The 18,346-nt window shown below is 45.7% G+C and overlaps 1 protein-coding gene across 1 annotated transcript in view; it reads left to right on the plus strand.

Moving 5' to 3' along the window:
• The window catches only part of OPHN1 (oligophrenin 1), a 276,933-nt gene that overhangs the window by 205,183 nt on the left and 53,404 nt on the right, over positions 1–18,346 (plus strand). The window contains exons 12-17 of the mRNA XM_036740449.1: positions 1,979–2,012; positions 2,478–2,540; positions 5,814–5,888; positions 9,372–9,456; positions 11,475–11,533; positions 14,385–14,490. Of these exons, the coding sequence (XP_036596344.1) occupies positions 1,979–2,012; positions 2,478–2,540; positions 5,814–5,888; positions 9,372–9,456; positions 11,475–11,533; positions 14,385–14,490 (422 nt within the window). The remainder of the gene's footprint in view (positions 1–1,978; positions 2,013–2,477; positions 2,541–5,813; positions 5,889–9,371; positions 9,457–11,474; positions 11,534–14,384; positions 14,491–18,346) is intronic.

Genomic DNA, 18,346 nt, shown 5'->3' on the forward strand with positions numbered 1-18,346 from the left:
GGTACAAAGGCCAAAATCTACTGTACCTGCTCTTTAGGACTCCATACTCTTATCAGGGCAGATGCATATACATATGAGTAAGTGCAACATACGAACAGAGTGAAAAATGGTAATAGCTTGCATTTATGTATCCCTTTAAGGTTTACAAATATTATCTCACCCTCACAACATCCCTTGGAGAGATAGGGGCTGTTATTATCACCATTTTACAGTTGAGGAAACTGAGGCAGACAGTGGTCAAGTGAGTTACACACTGGTAAGTGTCTGAGCACGGTTTGAACTCAAGTTTCCCTGACTCCAGGCCCAGTGCTCTATCCATTGAGCTACCTAGCTGGTAATTTCAGGCGAAAGGCACTAATTGCTGGGGAGATCAGGGGAGAGCTCTTGGTTGAGCCTTGAAGGAAACAAGGGATTCTGCAAAGTGGTGGTGAGAATGAAGGGCATTTTAGGCATGTGCCACAGCCTATGCAAAGGCCTGGAAGTCAGAAATGGAGCATCTTGGGTGAAGAACAACAAGAAGGCCAGACCTTCGCCAGGTCAGAGGATGAATGAAGGAGAGGAGACATACAGGGAAGCCTAAAAGGGTGTTGGGATGTAGGTTGTGAAGGGCTTGAAATGTTCAGAGAGGTTAGTATTGACCTTGGATGAGCCCCTGGAGTTCATTGGGCAAGAGAGCCAAACTTTAGGAATATTCCTTTGGCAAATGTATAGGGACAGGGATAGGGCCTGGGATTTCCCTGACATGGGGAACTTCCAGATGAGGAAACTCCTACTACCAATGCAGACAGCACCTTCTCTGCAACTTGATAGATACATGGAGGCATCTGCTGGGCTTGGAGTCAGGAAGGCCTGAGTTCAAATCCTGCCTCAGATACGTACTAGCAGTGTGACCCTGGGCAAGTCACTTCACCTCTCTGCCTCAGTTTCCCCATCTGTAAAATGGGAGCAATAATAGCACCTCCCTCCCAAGGTTTCTTTGCCAACCTGGTGGCACTATAGAAACGCTTGTCATGATGATGATGACAGCGCTCTATAGGCCATATTCTAACCAGTGTAATTGAACAAGACATAGTGGAAAGAACCCTAGATTTGGGGTCAGAGCTCGGGTTTCAATCCCAGCTCTACCATTTACTGCCTGTGGTGGCTATGGGTTAGTCACTTAGTTTATCCAATAAGGTTTCATTTCCTCCTCTGTAAAACAAGGGGGTTGGATTATATATATGACCTTGAAGGTGCCTTCCAAACAGGGGTGTGCTGATGAATGTTTAACAACCAGCTCTCCAGGAAAATGTAAGCAAGATGCACTTTTTCATTTAATCTGCATTATTAATGTTGTCTTAAGTCCAGATAATCGACAAAACAATAAATCAAGCCCTGTTTTGTCCCAATTGCAGATACTGAGTTGGAAATGTTCACGCTGAAAATTGACCAAGTCTTAGGCTCCTCTGTGAATACCACCCCCAATGCCTTGTTGGAGGTTGGGAGGGATTTCTTACCTGCTCTTCATTGGGCTTGAGCTTGAAGAGTCTAAACAGAGGTGTTAAACAAGCAGCCTGGGCTGCTTGGGGCCCACGACACTCCCTGGTGTGGTCCAAACCAGATTAAGATGTAATTGGTAAATGTTGAACAAAATAAATCAAAATACAAGAAAACAAAGATAACATTACATTTTAAACTAAGCCAATGTGTAGTCCAACAGGGATCTTTATGTATGGATTCTTAGCCTTCATTTCTATTTGACTTTGATGCCTATGGCTCTGTGATGCTCTTAGCTACTAACCCAGATCTGGGAAAAAGATGATGTGGGTTGGCTCTCACTCCTACAAAGAGCTTGTTCAAGTCCCAAGGTGTCTAGAGCACCTGTAGAGCCAGTCTGGGGCAGGAGGCGGCAGCCTGGGGGGCAGCTCTGGTAGCAGAGGTGACAGCTTTGAATGGCAACCCCCAGCAGCTGCGGTTCTATCTCTCTCTTCTTTTGTAGATCTACCACAGCCCCATAACGAAACAGGAAGAAAGTGAGTCCATCATGTATTTGTTGTGCTGATCTTATAAACTACCAGCTGTTCCAATTTGCAGCAAATGCTACTTGTGTTGGGATATCTGGGTACAGGTGGGCAAAGGAGTACCCCTTGTTGGGTGAAGAGCAGACTTAGCTGGTGGCTGTTGTGTAACATCTGTCAAGCTGATAAGCAAAGGAAGCCACTTGTTTATCTCTTTGTGGGGCTGGGGGACAAGTACAATTGTAATCTAGAGACATAGAAGTCATTCTTGTTTGTATGTTCCTCCTAAGAGGAAAATTAGAGGCATTTCAAGTGTGAGGCCTAGGATTTAAATCGCCCCCTTGACCCCCACTCCCTGCTGCTCCAAGATGGTTAATGTTGAGCAACCAAGCCTGTAACTCCTTAGTGTATCAGTGAAACAGCTGGGTTGGAACCTTGGCCACTGTGGTGATGACTAACTGTCTCCCTTTTCCTGAACAGTGGAACTCAATGACGTCGGGTTCAAATTCGTAAGGAAGTGTACTAATGCTGTGGAGGCCAAAGGTAAGAAGAAGCTGGTCCTCCCCACCTTCTGCCATATGTTTGCGATGGAAAGAACATTGTACAGCCAGCAGGACCCCAAGGTTCTAGTCTTGGCTACTCCATGACCTTATTTGGTGACCCTGGGCAAGTAATCTATCCTTCTTGGACATGTTTTGGTGTCTTTCAAATGAGAGTGTTGGCCTCCGAAGACTCTAGCTCTAAACTTCAGCAATACAGAATTGACTTCTTTACCCAAGTAGCCACACATTCATCCACTCACCCAGATAATCACAGAATCAGAGAGCTGAGATCTTGGAGATCATTTAACCCAACCCTATTTTATCTTTTGAAATCCTCTTGTTGTCTCTCCTTTGTTTCCAAACATATCTTCACACTCTCTCCCACCCACTGAGGGTTTCTGATAACAAAGAAAGGGGGTGGGAAGCAGTTAGCAAAATTAACACAGCAACTGAGTCTATGAGGGAGATGCACCCTCCTCCTGGGTCCAGCTCGGTCACTATAGTTACATTGTTATGTTTCATTTTATTGTTTTTGTTTATGTTGTTATAGTCACTGTGTGTGTAGTTTTCCTGGTTCTGCTTTATTTATGTTGCATCATTTCATAGAAATCTTCCCATGCTTCTCTGAATTCTTCCTATTTGTCATTTCTTTAGACACAGTAATATTCCATGGCAGTCACATACTGTAACATGCTAATCCATATCAGACCCAGAGTCACGTAGAAAGTTAGTGGGAAATCTAAGACTAGCGCCCAGGTCTACTACACTGTAGTCATTAATTGATTCATTCATTTCTTCATTCTTTCTTCCTTTCAACAAACCATTTATTACATGCTAACTGTGCTAAGAAAAAACAAAGAACAAACCGAGAAAGATGCTAGGTGGTGCAATGGATAGAACACAGCTCCTAGAGTCGGGAAGATCTGAGTTCAAATCCAGCCTCATACATTTGCTAGCTATGTGACCCTGGGCAAGTCATGTCACCTGTCTCTGCCTCAGTTTCTTCAGCTGTAAAAAGGGTTATGAGGATCATATGAGACTATATTTGTAAAGTGCTTAGCATAGTATCTGGTACGTAGTAGGTGCTCAACATTTATTAAGCTTGCTTGCCCTTATGGATCTTATAGCCTGGCTCATATACATAATTCAGCCCTTTTGCTCAACTGCCTCTCATTCCCTTCATTGTGCTTGAATTTGTAGCCCCAGCACTTAGCACAATGCCTGGCACATAGCAGGAGCTTAATAAATGCTTGCTGCCTTGCCTTTTTGCCTTGAAGGCCATGTTGAAAATAGCAGCACGAACAAACTGGAGTTAGTTTTGAGCAAGCATCTTGCAAAATGTCAGCACATTCCATTGGGGTGGGATCCAAGTGTATTTACTTTCGACAATTTGTGGCTTCCTGCTTAAAAGGGGAAAGAGCTTCAAATGGCTTATAAAGTGTTTTTAGAGAGGGCTTGGCATCTTCCAAGTAGTGTTTTGATGAGTCAGATCTAAGTGAATTTAAACATGAAGATTTAGTTTCTACTATAATACATGTAGATTTAAACATTAAGGGGGACTGGGAAAGAAACAAAAGGCAAGAAAATGTGAGTAGCGGAGTTCTACCAGGAGACAGTATGATTCAGCGAGCTCGTCAGATCCCTGCACTGCCTGAAGTGCGACCTGTGCCAGCCCGAAGTACTGCCTATCCCAACCTGAAGTACGGCTTATCCCTACTGAAATATGGTTATTAAGTACCTTCCATGGCCCAGGCTCTGGGGAGGGAAAGATGAAAATGAAATAGTCTCTGCTTTCAAGAAACTTACATTCTACTTGGAGGAAAAATAATATTTAATCAGTTGGTCCATCCCTAGCATTTATCATGTACCTACTATGTTCCAGGCACTATACTTGGTGTTGGGAATACAAAGACAGAATGAAGCAGTCCCTGCTCTCAGGCAGTTTGCCATATGGAGGGGGAGACAATGTGTACACATATAAATATATAAAAATAAATAATGGATACGAAATTAACATATGCTTCTTTCCCAGGAAATCTGCTTCTCATATAGGAGAATCAGTTCCCGCTAGGCCTTACTCTCTCATTTCTGGAATGTTGCCCAAACTGTACCCAGTGTATCCTCATTCCACTTTCTTCAACTTTTGCAAAGGCAGGGCCAGGACATGGAGTAACCCAGGCTTTGCCCCATGTGCCACCATCCAGGGAAGCAGACCTACCCTCAAAGGGAGACAACACTTCCTTCTTCATGAGAGAGTCCCCAGTGGGCCTTACCCACTCTTCAGGCTACAACTTTCTATCCCCCAAGGTCTCATGGCTATCATACCCATATCCTGGGATCCCAACTACCTGCCAAGGAACATTACCCTCGATGTGTCCCCTGGCTTCGAATCAGCCAGGATAATGGAAGGAGGAATGGGGAGGAGGCCATTGAGGGATGGATCAGTGGGGGAGGCAGCAGCATTCTACTCCCACCCCACCCCCTAGGCACTTCAGCCCTAGGCCTCCCAAGCCCTTTCCATCCTCTGTTCTTAAACTCCCTTTTATCCTAGATCTCTTCCTTTCATACACATTCCATATTCCCCTACTCACTAGAACTAGAACTTCACTTCCTTGTAAAGACACCACATCTGCTGGTGCTCTCTCAGAGGCTGGCAGCTTCTTTTCTCATGCCCCCGATGAACAGGGCCAGGGCCATTTCCAGACTTTCCATCTGTCACTCCATACCTACATCTTCTCCTCTAAAGAACCTGTACTACACTGAGGGACCTAGCTTCTAGGGCTGACGAGGCCCTCCATCCTCTGCCCTGGTCAGGGTACATCTCCATGCCTGGGTTCACTTCTGGGCACCACAGTTTCCTACAAGAATGAAATCACAGGGCCTGGCCAAAGACAATCATAGGTCAGACAGTTTTTTTTAATTATTCAAATTACTCCTATATCTCTAACACTTTGCTAACAACAGCATCCATTTTATAGATGAGGAAAGGGCAGTTCCAATGGTAAGAGATTGGCGAAGGTCTTTGGGATGGGTCATGACCTCTTTCCACTATATTCTATCACACTCTTACCTGCAGTTTAGGTAGGGTGAGGGGGGAAGTGGTCCTTTGGAGGAGGCTGACCTCTCCTCCCACAGGAAGAGCTCCAGTCGGCCTTTGGGTAGATCAGTCTGGACAATCAATGAAGATTGTTCCCACTGATGTGGAAGCTGCTACTTTTCCACTCTGGGAACCTCAGGTGCCCTAACTCAAAGCAATCTGCTCTCCCACCCTTAGGCATCACAACAGAGGGGGTTTACCGGACTGTGGGCAGCAACATCCAGGTTCAGAAGCTACTGAATGCTTTTTTTGGTAAGATGATGCTCTTCCCTGCTTTGATGACAGTAGGTTAGACAGTAGGAAGAATTTCCAGGCTATAGAGTCAACAGCATGGGGACATTCGGAGGTAAGTGGTTTAGAGAAATTGCTTCAAATACAACAGTCCATGGTGAGCACTCCAACTTATGTTAGCCTAGAAACAGCCAGTGTGAAAAGAAGAGAGAAGACAGAATAGTAGGAAAGCAAAAACTGGTCAGCGTGGGAATTTCATAAGGTTTGGGCCGCCCGGACAAGAACAGGACTAGAAGAGAGAACATGAGAAAGAAGGGGCCTTAGAACAGAGAATATAAGAGGAGGTGCCTTAGAAGAGAGATTGTCACAGAAAGAAGGGGTCTTAGGTCCCCATGGTGTCTGAATACAGATTGTAGCAACTTTTGGTTTTGTTTTTTCATTTTCTTTATTTTTCTTGAGTTTTTTTTGGTCTCTTTTCTTTCACAACATGACTACTACGGATGTGTTTTGCATGACTACACATATATAACCTATATGGAATTGTTTGTCTTCTCAATGAGGGGGGTGGGGAGGGAGGAAGGGAGAGAATTTGGAACTCAAAGTTTTAAAAAAAATGTTAATTGTTGTTTACATGTAACTGGAGAAAAATTAAATACTAAATAAATACAAAAAAAGGAGTCTTAGAATAGAGAATGTCAGATCTGGGAAGAACCATAGAACAGAGAATGTGAGAGAGAAAAGGGGCCTTAGAACAGGGAATGTCAGAAAGAAGGACCTTTAGAATAAAGAATATCGCAGTTATGAGGGACCTCAGAGCATAGCATGGCAAGAAAATATATGGGCCCTTAGAACTAAAAATGTCTGAGCTGGGAAGGGCCTGAGAACCAAGAATGTCAGAGCTGGCAGGGTCCTTCGAGTACAGAATGTTCGGGAAGGGAGGTGGCTTAGAACAGAGAATTGCAGATGTGGAAGGGACCTTAGAACATAGACTATCAGGACTGGGAGGGGTCTTAGAACAGTGAATGTCAGAGCTGGGAGGAGCCTTAGAACCAAGAGTGTCAGAGCTGAGAGGAACCTTAGAACTGGGAATGTCAGAGCTGGGAGGGCCCCTAGAACAGGGAATGTCATGGCTGGGAGGGGCCTTAGAACAGGGAAGGTCAGAAAATGATGAGGCCTCAGAACAGAGAATGTCAGACAAAAAAAGGACCTTAGAATACAAGATGTCAAAGCTCCAAGGACTCTTAGAGCATAGAATGGCAGAAATAGGCAGGCCTTAGGGGCAGCTAGGTGGCGCAGTGAGTAGAGCACTGGCCCTGGAGTCAGGAGGACCTGAGTTCAAATCCGGCCTCAGACACTTGACACATGTACTAGCTGTGTGACCTTGGGCAAGTCACTTAACCCAAATTGCCTGCCAAAAAGCAAAAAAAAAAAAAAAAAAAAAGAAATAGGCAGGCCTGTAGGATAGAGAACATCCCCATAGAATGTCAGCGTTGGAAGGGGCCTTAGAACAAAGAAAGTCAGAGAAATAAGGGGTTTTTAAAAAGAGTATGTAAGAGAAAAAAGGGGTACAGAGAATGTCAGAGAAAGAAGGGGCCTTGGAACAGAGACTGTTAGAAAAAAAAAGAGGAGCTTAGAACAGAGAAATTAGAGAAAGAAAACTTCTTTTGTTTTTGTTTTTTGGAGGGGGGGAAGGCAAGGCAATTGGGGTTAAGTGACTTGCCCAAGGTCACACAGCTAGTAAGTGTGTCAAGTGTCTGAGGCTGGATTTGAACTCAGGTCCTCCTGACTCCAGGGCCGGTGCTCTACTCACTGTGCCACCTAGCTGCCCTGAAAGCTTCTTAGAGCATAGGATGAGGCCTTAGAAGAAAGTAGTCTGAGAACACAGGATATCAAACCTGCTAAGGCCTTCGGAGAATAGGATGTCAGAAAAAGGCAGGCCTTTAAAAGGAAGAGAGAGTACCAGAACCAGAAGGGGCCTTAGAATATGGAATGTCAAAGCTAAGAGAGGCCTTAGAACATGGAATGTCAGAGCTAGGAGAGGCCTTAAAACAGGGCATGTCAGAGATGGGAAGGATCTTAGAACAGAGAATGGTAGAGAAAGAAGGGCCATTAGAGAATGTCATAGGTAGGAAGGACCTTAGAGAAGAGAATGTCAGAGAAAGAAGAGGCCTTAGAAGAGACAATATAAAAAAGAAGGGTTCTAAGAACAGAGAATATATGGGAAAGGACAAAGAATGTCAGAAAATGAGGAGTCCTTAGAAAAACGTCAAAGAAAGAATGGGCCTTAAAACAGTATATAAGAGAAAGAAGGATTCTTAGAACAGAGAATGTGAGAGAATCAAGGGGCCTTAGAACAGGGGGAAAAAAGAGAAGGAATGGGTTTTAAAAACAAAGAATGCCAACAGAAGAAGGAACTTTAGAGAATGTCAGAGAAAGGTGCCTTAGAACAGAGAATATTAGAGAAAGATGAGTTCTTAGAACAGAGCATATCAGATCAGAGAAAGTGCTTAGAACATTTAATGTCAGAGAAAAAAGGGGTCTTACAACAGAGAAGAGGCCAGCTGCTCATACTCATGTAGGTCAGGAGCCCCCCTAGACCCTCTAGACTGAAGGCAAAGGTTGCAAGTTGCACCCCTTCCCCCAGTCATGATTCCATGGGCATCAGTTCAGTCAGTCCCCAAGCACATATTAAATGCTTCCCATGTGGCAGGTGCTTGGGTACAAATACAATCATGAATGAGACAGTCCATGACCTCAAAGGGTTAAATGCTGAATGCCCCTATAGGCCTATAAATGCCGGGTCCTTGTCCATGTGGTGGGCCAAACCAGGCTGAGGGTAACTGATGGGCCTCAAACCTGTTGGTGAGTTAGGGGGGTGTCAACCCCAAGGGTTGGGAATGGGCAGATGAGAATAATTTGCTCCAGTGGCCATGTAGGCAGCTGAAGCAGGTACTGTGGAGCGCTTAGAGCTTGGTCAGACACGGAAGATGCCAAGGTCACTCAATGCATCCTGAACCATCACGAGCTGTCTTGACTCTGTCCTGCCACTGGACTTTGATGACTCTGTAAGAGAGAAGAAGGCCAACAACTTTGTAGAGCTCTGCCTCACTTAAATCCAATGCATTCTCAAGTCAATTGTCTTTGGTCCTGTTTGAAACAAAGGATGAATATTTAATACATGCTTCACTTCCCTGTCATTTACTAGCCTATTCTATATTAATTCCTTTTGCTTTTAAGAGTCATGCATCCTTTGGATGATCTGTTAGAGGAGTGTTTTGATGGGGGCTTAAACTGAGGATCTGGATATTTGATGAGCCAAAATAATAGAGACCACCTAAACCTAGGAAGGCACGAAAGAGCCATGTGGGAAACCTTTGGGGGTCCAGTGCTATGTTGGATACTGCTGGGGACACACAGTTAACTATCTTTAAAGATACTTTTTATTTTAAAAAGGTGGGAAGAATACCATTGGAAGAGCCTTACTTTTCTTCTTTTGTCTTCCAGATCCCAAATGTCCAGGAGATGTCGATTTGCAGAATAGCGATTGGGATATTAAGACAATCACCAGCTCCTTGAAATTCTACCTCAGGTATTTGTGCTTGGCCCGAGGAAGTTAGGTCACATGGTGACTGGCATTTGTGTGAACCTGTGGAACTAGGGGGTTAAAACAGATGGGAGGAGGTACAGTATATTTAGAACAAACATTTCTTAAGTCAATAATGTGTGTAGAATCTTGTGCAAAATCCCGGGGAGGTACAAAGTGTAGTTGGTCTTGGCCCTCATGGGGTTTACAATCTAGAGATAGGATGAAACACCACCATGCATAGCTTAGGAGTGTTCTGGAAGGCCTCCTTCATGAGCGGGCATCTGAGTTGGGCTGTAAATAGTAAATAGTAACTGTTTCTCTTTTGGCCAGCAATGGTGAGGGTCTTCCCCTCCCAGTTTGATATTTTTTTTTTTTGATTAATGAGGGCATCCCTTGACTCACTTCTTAAAGACATCTATTCATTGAATGGGCGTTACCTCACTCTAAGTAAGTACATGAAAAGGCCTTAGCCTAACAGGGCCAGATCTCCCATTGCATCCTGGGCCATCTCCAGTCATCCTGATGAATATCAGGCCACTGGACCCAGATGGCTCTGGAGGAGGAAGTGAGGCTGGTGACCTTGCACAGCCCTCCCTCACTCAACTCAAAGTCAACTGCAAGTCATGTCATCATTCCCCAATGTCATGGTCCTCTTCAAGAATGAAGGACAAACAAAACAACAACAAAGGTCAGACAAAAGTCAGAGAGGCATTCAATAGGTCTAATGGGAAGTGGAGAAAATCTCTGGTGAGACAAGTGAGGCAGCAGAGGGCTTTGCAGCATGGCTGGTACATAGAGAGGAGCAGTATGGTCCAAGTTAGGAAAGGTACTGTATTGTTGGATTGTGGTCAGCCTTGAATGCCAGTTAGGGGAAGTTAAATAATACTGCACTAATACTCAGTAGGTAATAGTGAGCCATCGATGACTTTTTGAGCAGATGGCCTGACGGTGATATCAACAACGAATAAAGAGAAGGGCTTCCCAAGTCTTTTTGGTCTCTGTACCCCTTGGCTTTCAGTAAACCTTCCCATGCCCCCTGTATTTGGTATAAAAGAAAATAAATTCTAGAGTTGACCATGTTTGTGCTCAGGAGAAATAAAATAAGATAGATTAATAAATTCCTAAGAAACCCATTCAGTTCCTCACAATCTTTTCACTAACACAGTAATGTTTTTGGAATATTTCAATTGGATAATGTAATTATTTACCCAATATTGTCCATACCCCCTTGCCAAGCTTCTCATGCCCCCTAGGGTGGGGAGCCCCTGGATCACGGGGAGCAGGGAGTGGAGACAGAAAGTCATCTTAATAAGCCATCATGGTAGTCCAGCTTTGCCAGGGTGTGATCAGTGAGGGCCTGTGCCAGTTGGCTAGTCACAGGACTGAGGAGGTGAAGGATTTGGTTTACCATCCCTGGTGGGCGTAGGTGGAGCCGCAGGGATGAAGAGAGCTCTTGTAGCTTTAGGGCAAAGTGAATGTTTACATGCAATCCTGAACCCACCAGAACAGATGAAGGAAAGTTGTGTAGCTGCCAAAGTACAGGCTGTATTGTCCAGGCCCCTGGGCCTTTGTCATATCTGCCAGGAGGCAGTAAAGAACCATTTTGTTGGCTTTTTTTTTACCAGATTGCTCATACCTGTTAGAGTTGCTTCTTAAAGGCCTGGCTTAGTGGGACCTGGCCATAATGTATAATGAGGGCACTTCCGGGCCTGCTCTAGGATTTAGTAATCTCCTTTCTAAATTGCAGAGTGGTGGGGGCTTTAGTCTTTGGTGAATTCTTAGCCACTGGTGGCTGTGTCTTAGAGAAGAATGAGGAAGGGGAAGTTGGGAGCCAGAAGAGGTGGGGGAGGAGTTGGAGGAAGGGCAACAAAGATTGCTCTGGTGGTCCTAGGCCCTGGGAATGGGAGGGCAAGGGAGGGCAGTTATCAGCCTCTTGGAAATCCTTCCCTCTAGAGCAGGAGAATTTCATTGCCGGCCCCTCTCCTCCCAAAGGAACTCTTTGTCCTCTCCTTTTATTTTAGGAATCTTTCGGAACCTGTTATGACATATAAGCTCCACAAAGAGCTGGTCTCTGCCGCCAGTAAGTAAGTCCTAACCATTTTGTCATGTTTTCCCTTCCTTGGACAAAATTGGAATGTGCTGAGTCAGCCCAGAGGACCTAGCAGGATAAAGCACTCAGGAGGGAGCAGCATTGTGCTGTACTAGTGAGAGTATTGGGTTCAAATCCCATCTCCATCACTTGGTAAATTTGCAAGCATTTATTAATCAATTACTGAGTGTCAGGCACTGTGCTAAGGGCCAGAGATACAAAGAAAGGTAAAAAAACAGCCCGTGACCTTACGGAGTTTACATTCTACTGGGGAAGACAGTATAGGTACATAGGAGATAGCTTCAGAGGACCTGTGCATCCTTAGTTCCCCCTCCATAAAATGAGAGGATTGGACTAGATGATGTTGAAGGCCCTTACCAGCAGAGAGAGGGAGGGGGGAGAGCAGTACTGGCCACTGGCTTGCTAGGGCCAGAGAGAACAGATCCATAAGTGGGTGTAAAGATTTGCTTTCTCATTTCATTGCTATAGGGAGCCCCTTCCCCCAGGCAGATTGGCCCCTCCTCTGGACCTTAGTCTTGGGGGGGTGGCCTCGGTGACTTGCCCAGGTTCGCACAGCCAGTGGGTATCAGAGGCAGAGTTTGAACCCAGGGCTTCCTGAGCCTGAGGTCAGCTTTTTGCTCACTCTTCCAGACTGCTTTGAGGGTTCCATTGCTGGTATTCTTTAGCCAGTCATCAACTGGCAAACAAAGCCACTGCCCACACTAACTAGGCCAAATGGGTTAGTGACTAGCTACTTGCACTTTAGGCTCACCTCCCCCATGCTCCTTATTTTATGGAAGCGGGAACCCAGGCCCAGGGAGGTGGATGCCCAAAGTCCAAGGGCTTCACCCAGCTGCTCAGATTCCACACCCAGGGCTCTCCCTCACACCCCAACATGGCGGCCCATGCCTGCTGCCATTGCAGAGGCCAACAGCCTGGGGGAAGAGAAATAATGGGCAATAAAGGAGCCTTGCTGGTATAGGCCAATCCTCAAGAGTCCAGCCAATATTCCCTCTCCTGCTTTTAGCAGAGGAGCTAGGAGAGACAAGGTGAAAGGTCCAGGGCCTGGGTTCAAATCCTACTTCTCCTGCTTACTATTTTTGTCATCTTGAGCAAGTCCCTCCCCCCAACCCCAGCCCCATGTAGAATGGCAGGGTTTATCTAGCTGGCTTCCGAGATCCCCTCCAGCTCTTGAGCTAGGATTACCTGATGTTACATGGCAGGCTTTTGTGTCCCTTCTTTAGAAACAACTGGCTTGGCCCCCTTTAGGTGATTGGGCAGCACCAGGGCAAGGGTGTCAGCTCTTTAATGTTAGGATTCTTCATCTTTTACCTGGCCTTCTCAAGACACTCTTCAGCTGCACTGTGAATCATTATCCTGTAGCAGCATCCAAGTTTATAGACAAGGAAACTGAGGCACATAGCCAGGGCAAGTGAGGTGCTTAGAATATTAATTGAGCAGCCAGGTAGCTCTGAGCACTGGGCCTGGAGTCAGGAAGTACTGAGTTCAAACCCAGCCTCAGACACTCCTTAGCTTCATGACCTTGGACAAGTCACTTAATTTCTGTCTGCCTCAGTTTCCTCAACTGAAAAATGGGGATAATGATAGTGTCAGCTTCCTGGGGTTGTGAGGATCAAATGGGATCATATTTATAAAGCACTTGGTATAGTACCAGGCACATAGTATGCATGGAATAAATGCTCATTCCCTTCCCTGCCCCCCTTATTAGCTACCATTTCTCCAGAATTCTAAGGTTTACAAAGTGAGTTAGTTCAAGCATGATTCTCCCCATGTTATAGCCTCCCCATGTTATAGCCTCAGAATCACAAGGCTAGTGAGTGTCAGAGCTTGGCTTCATGTCTAAGTCTCCTGCCACCAAAGCCCATGGCTGTTTTCTGATCCAGTGCTTTGCCCATGGAATTTTCTGGGCTGCCATTCAACCATTGGTTTGCCTACAGACAACTTTATTTGCCTGTTCCCCACTGCAAATCCTAGAGGATCACAACCAGAAGCCTATAACTCTTAGCCCTGGGCCCTGCTGCTGACTTTCCCCTGATTTTGGAGGACCCAGCTGGCCCAGTCTGAATGGGGAGGAACATGACCTTGTGGAGAAACCAGGAATTCTCATTTCAAATTTCCAGGAACCCAAGGGGTTCAGGAGCCATCCCAGCAGGCTGTGGTGTTAGAGCCCTGGATTTGGGGGTCAAAAGAGTAGCTTTCATATCCTGGTTCACCTGCATTCTTAGCTGGGTGACCCTGGCTCACTCACCTTTCCTCTCTGTCTTAGTTTCCTGATCTGTAAAATTGAGGGGATTGAATTTGATGGTTTCCAAGGCCTCCTCCAACCTGGAATCCCATGATCCTTCCCCATTTGAGACCAATAATACCTACTATTTGGGCATTTCACCTCTCTCCCTCCCTCTTCCACTCCACCTCTCCCTCTTCCCTTCTCCCTCTCTGTCCCCCTCCCCCTTCCCCTCTCCCTCCCTCCCCTCTCTTTCTCTCTCCCTCTCTCTCCCTCTGTCTCCCTCTCTGTCTCCCTCTCTGTCTCTCTCTCCCTCTCCTCCTTCCCTACCTCTTCCCCTCTCTTTCTGTCCCTTTCTGTCTCTCTCTCCCCTCCCTCTCTGTCTCTCCCTCTCTCCCCCCCCCCCCCCCCCGTGTCTGTCTGTCTGTCTGTCTCTCTGTCTCTCCCTCTCTCCCTCCCTCCCTTGCTGTCTCTGTCTGTCTCAGTTTCTTCTCTTCTTACAAGCATAGCTATACACTGGGGCCCCAGTTCCCAGAGTCCTCTACTCCCACAGCCCAAGTGGATAACCCATGTCTGTCTCTTGATATTTTCTCTCAGAGTCTGAAAACCTGGATTACAGGCTGGGAGCCATTCACGCTTTGGTTTATAAGCTTCCCAACAAGAATCGGGATATGCTGGAACTCCTCATAAGACACCTGGTCAAGTACGTATCTGGTACAAAGGTCTTCTGCTAGAGAGGCTGGCCAAGGGCTAGGCCTGGTTGTGTGTCAGCTGAAAGGAGAATGACAGTAAGAACGGCAGTCACTACAACTCTTATTTCTGGTCTCTAAGCTTCTAGAAATTCTCAAACCCTAGACATCAAGGTCTGCAGTGACCCCTGTCAGGTAGGGAGTATAGCTATCTTCTCCCCATTTTTCAGATGAAGAAACTGAGGTTAATGGAGAGGAAGTGAGTTGCCCCAAAGCGGATAACCAGTAGGTTGTGAATCTGGAACTTGAACCCAGGGTTCTAGACTCCAAAGTGTCAGGGTCTTTCTACCTCCCAAGGAAGCTTCTTTGAGAAGATACCAGATGTGGGAGTGTGAAGACCTGGATTAGGGTCCAAGCTCTGCCATTCATATTCTGGGCAAGTCATTGTCTGACTCAACCTCAGTTTTCTCACCTGGAAATGTAGAGAATAATACTTTTCCAACCTCCTTCATGGGACTTACAAGGAGCAAATGATGCCAGAGGTGAGAAGATGCCCACTTGGGTATCTATTTTCTAAGCCCCTTTGGGTAATGATCACTCCACTGGGTAGCCTGAGAGAGCTGAGCAGGGATAGGGTAGTCCCTTCGGTGAGGGAAGGGACTCTGTGCTGGCCAGCTAGGATGGGGACAGCTTGGTGAGTGGCCAGAGCTTGGCCACAAAGAACAACAGATTGCTTCTCTTTGGGATGCCCTGAGGCACACTTAGAGCACCAGGCTGGAAGGACCCAGAGGACATAGGTTCAGGGCTCAGGTCAGCTACTTAATACCATGTGATGTCAAGTCACTGAGAGGAAAGTAGCTTAGAAAGCATAAAATTACTCTCTTGGCCTCAGTTTCCCCATCTGAAAATGAGGAGCTTGGTCCCAATAATCTTAAAGGTCCCTTCTTTAATACTCTTAACTTCTATGTTCTCTATAGGAGTCCATTCATCACCTCTCCCTGCCTGCCGCTCTGATATTCCATGTTCTAAGGCCTCTCCCATCTCTGACATTCCCTGTTTTAAGGGCCCTTCTGGCTCTGACATTCTATGATTCTGTAATTTCTTAGACTGGAAATAATAACTCACATTTATCTAGCACCTTACATTTTACAATGACCCTTTGGAGTAAGTAGTAGGAATATTATACCCATTTTTCTGATGAAGAAACCAAAATGGAAGCCACAAGTATAGATAGCCCTTTCCAAGAGTTTGCCTATGAAAGGAAGAGCTTAAGCTTGGAGGGAAGACTGGGTCAAGTGAAGACTTTTTCAGTATGGGGGGGATGCCTCTATTTAGCAATGCAAGTCCACCCGCATCTAGTTCTCTCTGGTTAGATTACACTGGCCTCCTTGCTATTGGTCTTCATATACAACATCTCATTTCTTGTCTCTGGGCTTCTGTTCCCCAAGTGTGGCTTTGTCATACTGGGTCACCTCCACCTCTTAGACTTCCCTACCTTCCTTCAGGGATGTCTTCTACATGAAGCCTTTCTGGATCCTCCCCAGCTGCTAATCCTCCCTCTACTTCCACCCCATTACCTTACATGACTTTGTCTGTTTTGTGTTTACATGTCTGTGTTCATATCTTCTCCTCTGATAGACTGTAAGCTTCTTGAGGGCAGGGGCTTTCTCACTTGTGTGGGCCTGGCACATAGTAGATACTTCATAAGTGTTTGTTGATTGACACCTTGACCTGGGCATCATCATAATAGCTGATATTTATATTTCTGCTTTAAGGTGTGCAAAGTACTTTATATAATTATGTCATTTGATTCTCAGGACAAGCCTATGAGGTAGGTGCGATTATTATCCCCATTTAAGAGACAAAGAACCTCTGGCTGAGAAAGACTACGTGTCTTACAATGGAAAGGGCTCTGGAGTCAGAGGGTCTGGGTTCACAACTCTCTGTGTGACCTTGAGCAAATCACTTGACCTCCCTCCATCTCAGTTTCCTCCTCTCAGAGGTCCCTTCCCCTTTAGATCTAGGATCCTATTGGCTTGGCCAACAAAGGTCACAGAGCTAGTTAGTATTAGAATCAGGATTTAAACCTAGGTCTTTTGGATACCAAGTCCAGTGCTCTATCCACTCCAGGTGCCTTGATTATTATGTATCGTGTTAATGACATAATAATACATGATAAGTGCCTTAAGGTGGTATAAACAAGGTGGAGGGAGAAGGATGGATGTGAATAGAGAGACCCTCATTGTAGCCTCCTGTAACAGCAAGCACCCTAGCACACCCAGGATGACTGCTAGCACAGGTTCTTTAATCTGCTTTTAAAGGAAAGCAACAATATTCTTTAATTACTTTCACTAGTTCAAGGCAAGGGTCAGCACCCTGAATGTGGAGATAATACAGAAAAAATACAAGCAGAGAAATTAGCATAAAGTCCAACAGACAGGGCTCTAACTACCTGATCAAAGCAATATTGCTATACACTTTATATACGCCATGAGATCGAGAGAGCTTTACATCCGAGCAGTCAGGGATCTGAACATACAGCCACTCAGAGTCTAGACCAGGGAATCAAAAGATCCTTCTCATAAGTGAACCCCCAAAGCAAAATACCAACTCAGAGTATATATACACTTGTCAGAGACAGAAGCCATCACAAGCTTCATGACTCTGTGTCTAATTAGAAATTAGAAAAAGTTGTGAAAGCCTTACTACAAGCAAGCCTCCCGTAAGCAAGCTTCCCTCCCACAATGGACTCTATGTGACTCAGGATGTATCACAGCTGTGAGCTGGGCCAGAGCTCAAAGCAGGTCACATAGGCTATTAATGGACGGGGAAGATCTTCATATCCCATTAACATTACACCTCCCAACAACCCTGTGAGGTTGCTACAACAAGGATTATCATCCCCCTTTTAAAGATAGGGAAGTAGGGAGACTGAGGCTCACCAAGGTAAAGTGACTTGGGTAAGGTTACAGAACTAATAGGCTGTTAGGCCTTGAATCTAACTTTTCTGGCTTCCTGTCCAGTACTCTTCTGCCTGTACCAGTAAGTAGAAGATGTCAGATACAATCTCTTTCCAAGGAACATGGATCCCTTCTGGAACCTCCCAGAACATCAGGAGGAGAGAGAAAGGCCAGGAACGTACATGGGAAACTCAGGGCTTCCCCCAGTGTCATGCCAAGGTTGTCTTCTCTGAGAAAGGATTCTAGTATTTAGAATCTTAGCTTTAGAGCTGGAAGGGATCTCAGAAGCCAACTAATCTAACCTCTTCATTTTACACATGAGGAAACTGAGGCCCAGGGAGGAGAAGGGACTTGTTCAGGGTCACACACAGGATCCTGGATCTAGAGTCAGAAGGGGCCTTAGGGGCCAGTGAGTTCAACTCCTCTCATCTTATACCTAAGGAAACTAAGATCAAGGGAAGGGACTCGCCTAGGGTAACACAGCTAGAGAGTGACTGAAGCAGGATTCAAACCCAGGTACTCTGATAGCTCTTGGTTTTTTAGGCACAACTTAGTTGACACTTGTTCATTCGTTTCAGTCATGTCCAACTCTCCATGACCCCATTTGGGGTTTTCTTGGCAAACATACTGGAGTGGTTCGCCATTTCCTTCTCCAGCTCATTTTACAGATGAGGAAGCTGAGGCACACGGGGGGTTAAGTGACTTGCCCAAGGTCACACAGCTAGGAAGTGTCTGAGGCTGGATTTGAACTCAGGAAGATGAGTCTTTCTTACTCCAGGCCTGGCACTCTATCCACTGCAGCACCACCTAGCACCGCTTTATCAAATCCCTCTTTTCACAGAGTTGGTCTGCAGAGGATCTGTATAAATTAGAATATACTCTGGAATGTGAGCTTTGGTATTGCTGTTTC

Source organism: Trichosurus vulpecula (genome assembly GCF_011100635.1).
Source record: "Trichosurus vulpecula isolate mTriVul1 chromosome X unlocalized genomic scaffold, mTriVul1.pri SUPER_X_unloc_1, whole genome shotgun sequence".
Lineage (NCBI taxonomy): Eukaryota > Metazoa > Chordata > Mammalia > Diprotodontia > Phalangeridae > Trichosurus > Trichosurus vulpecula.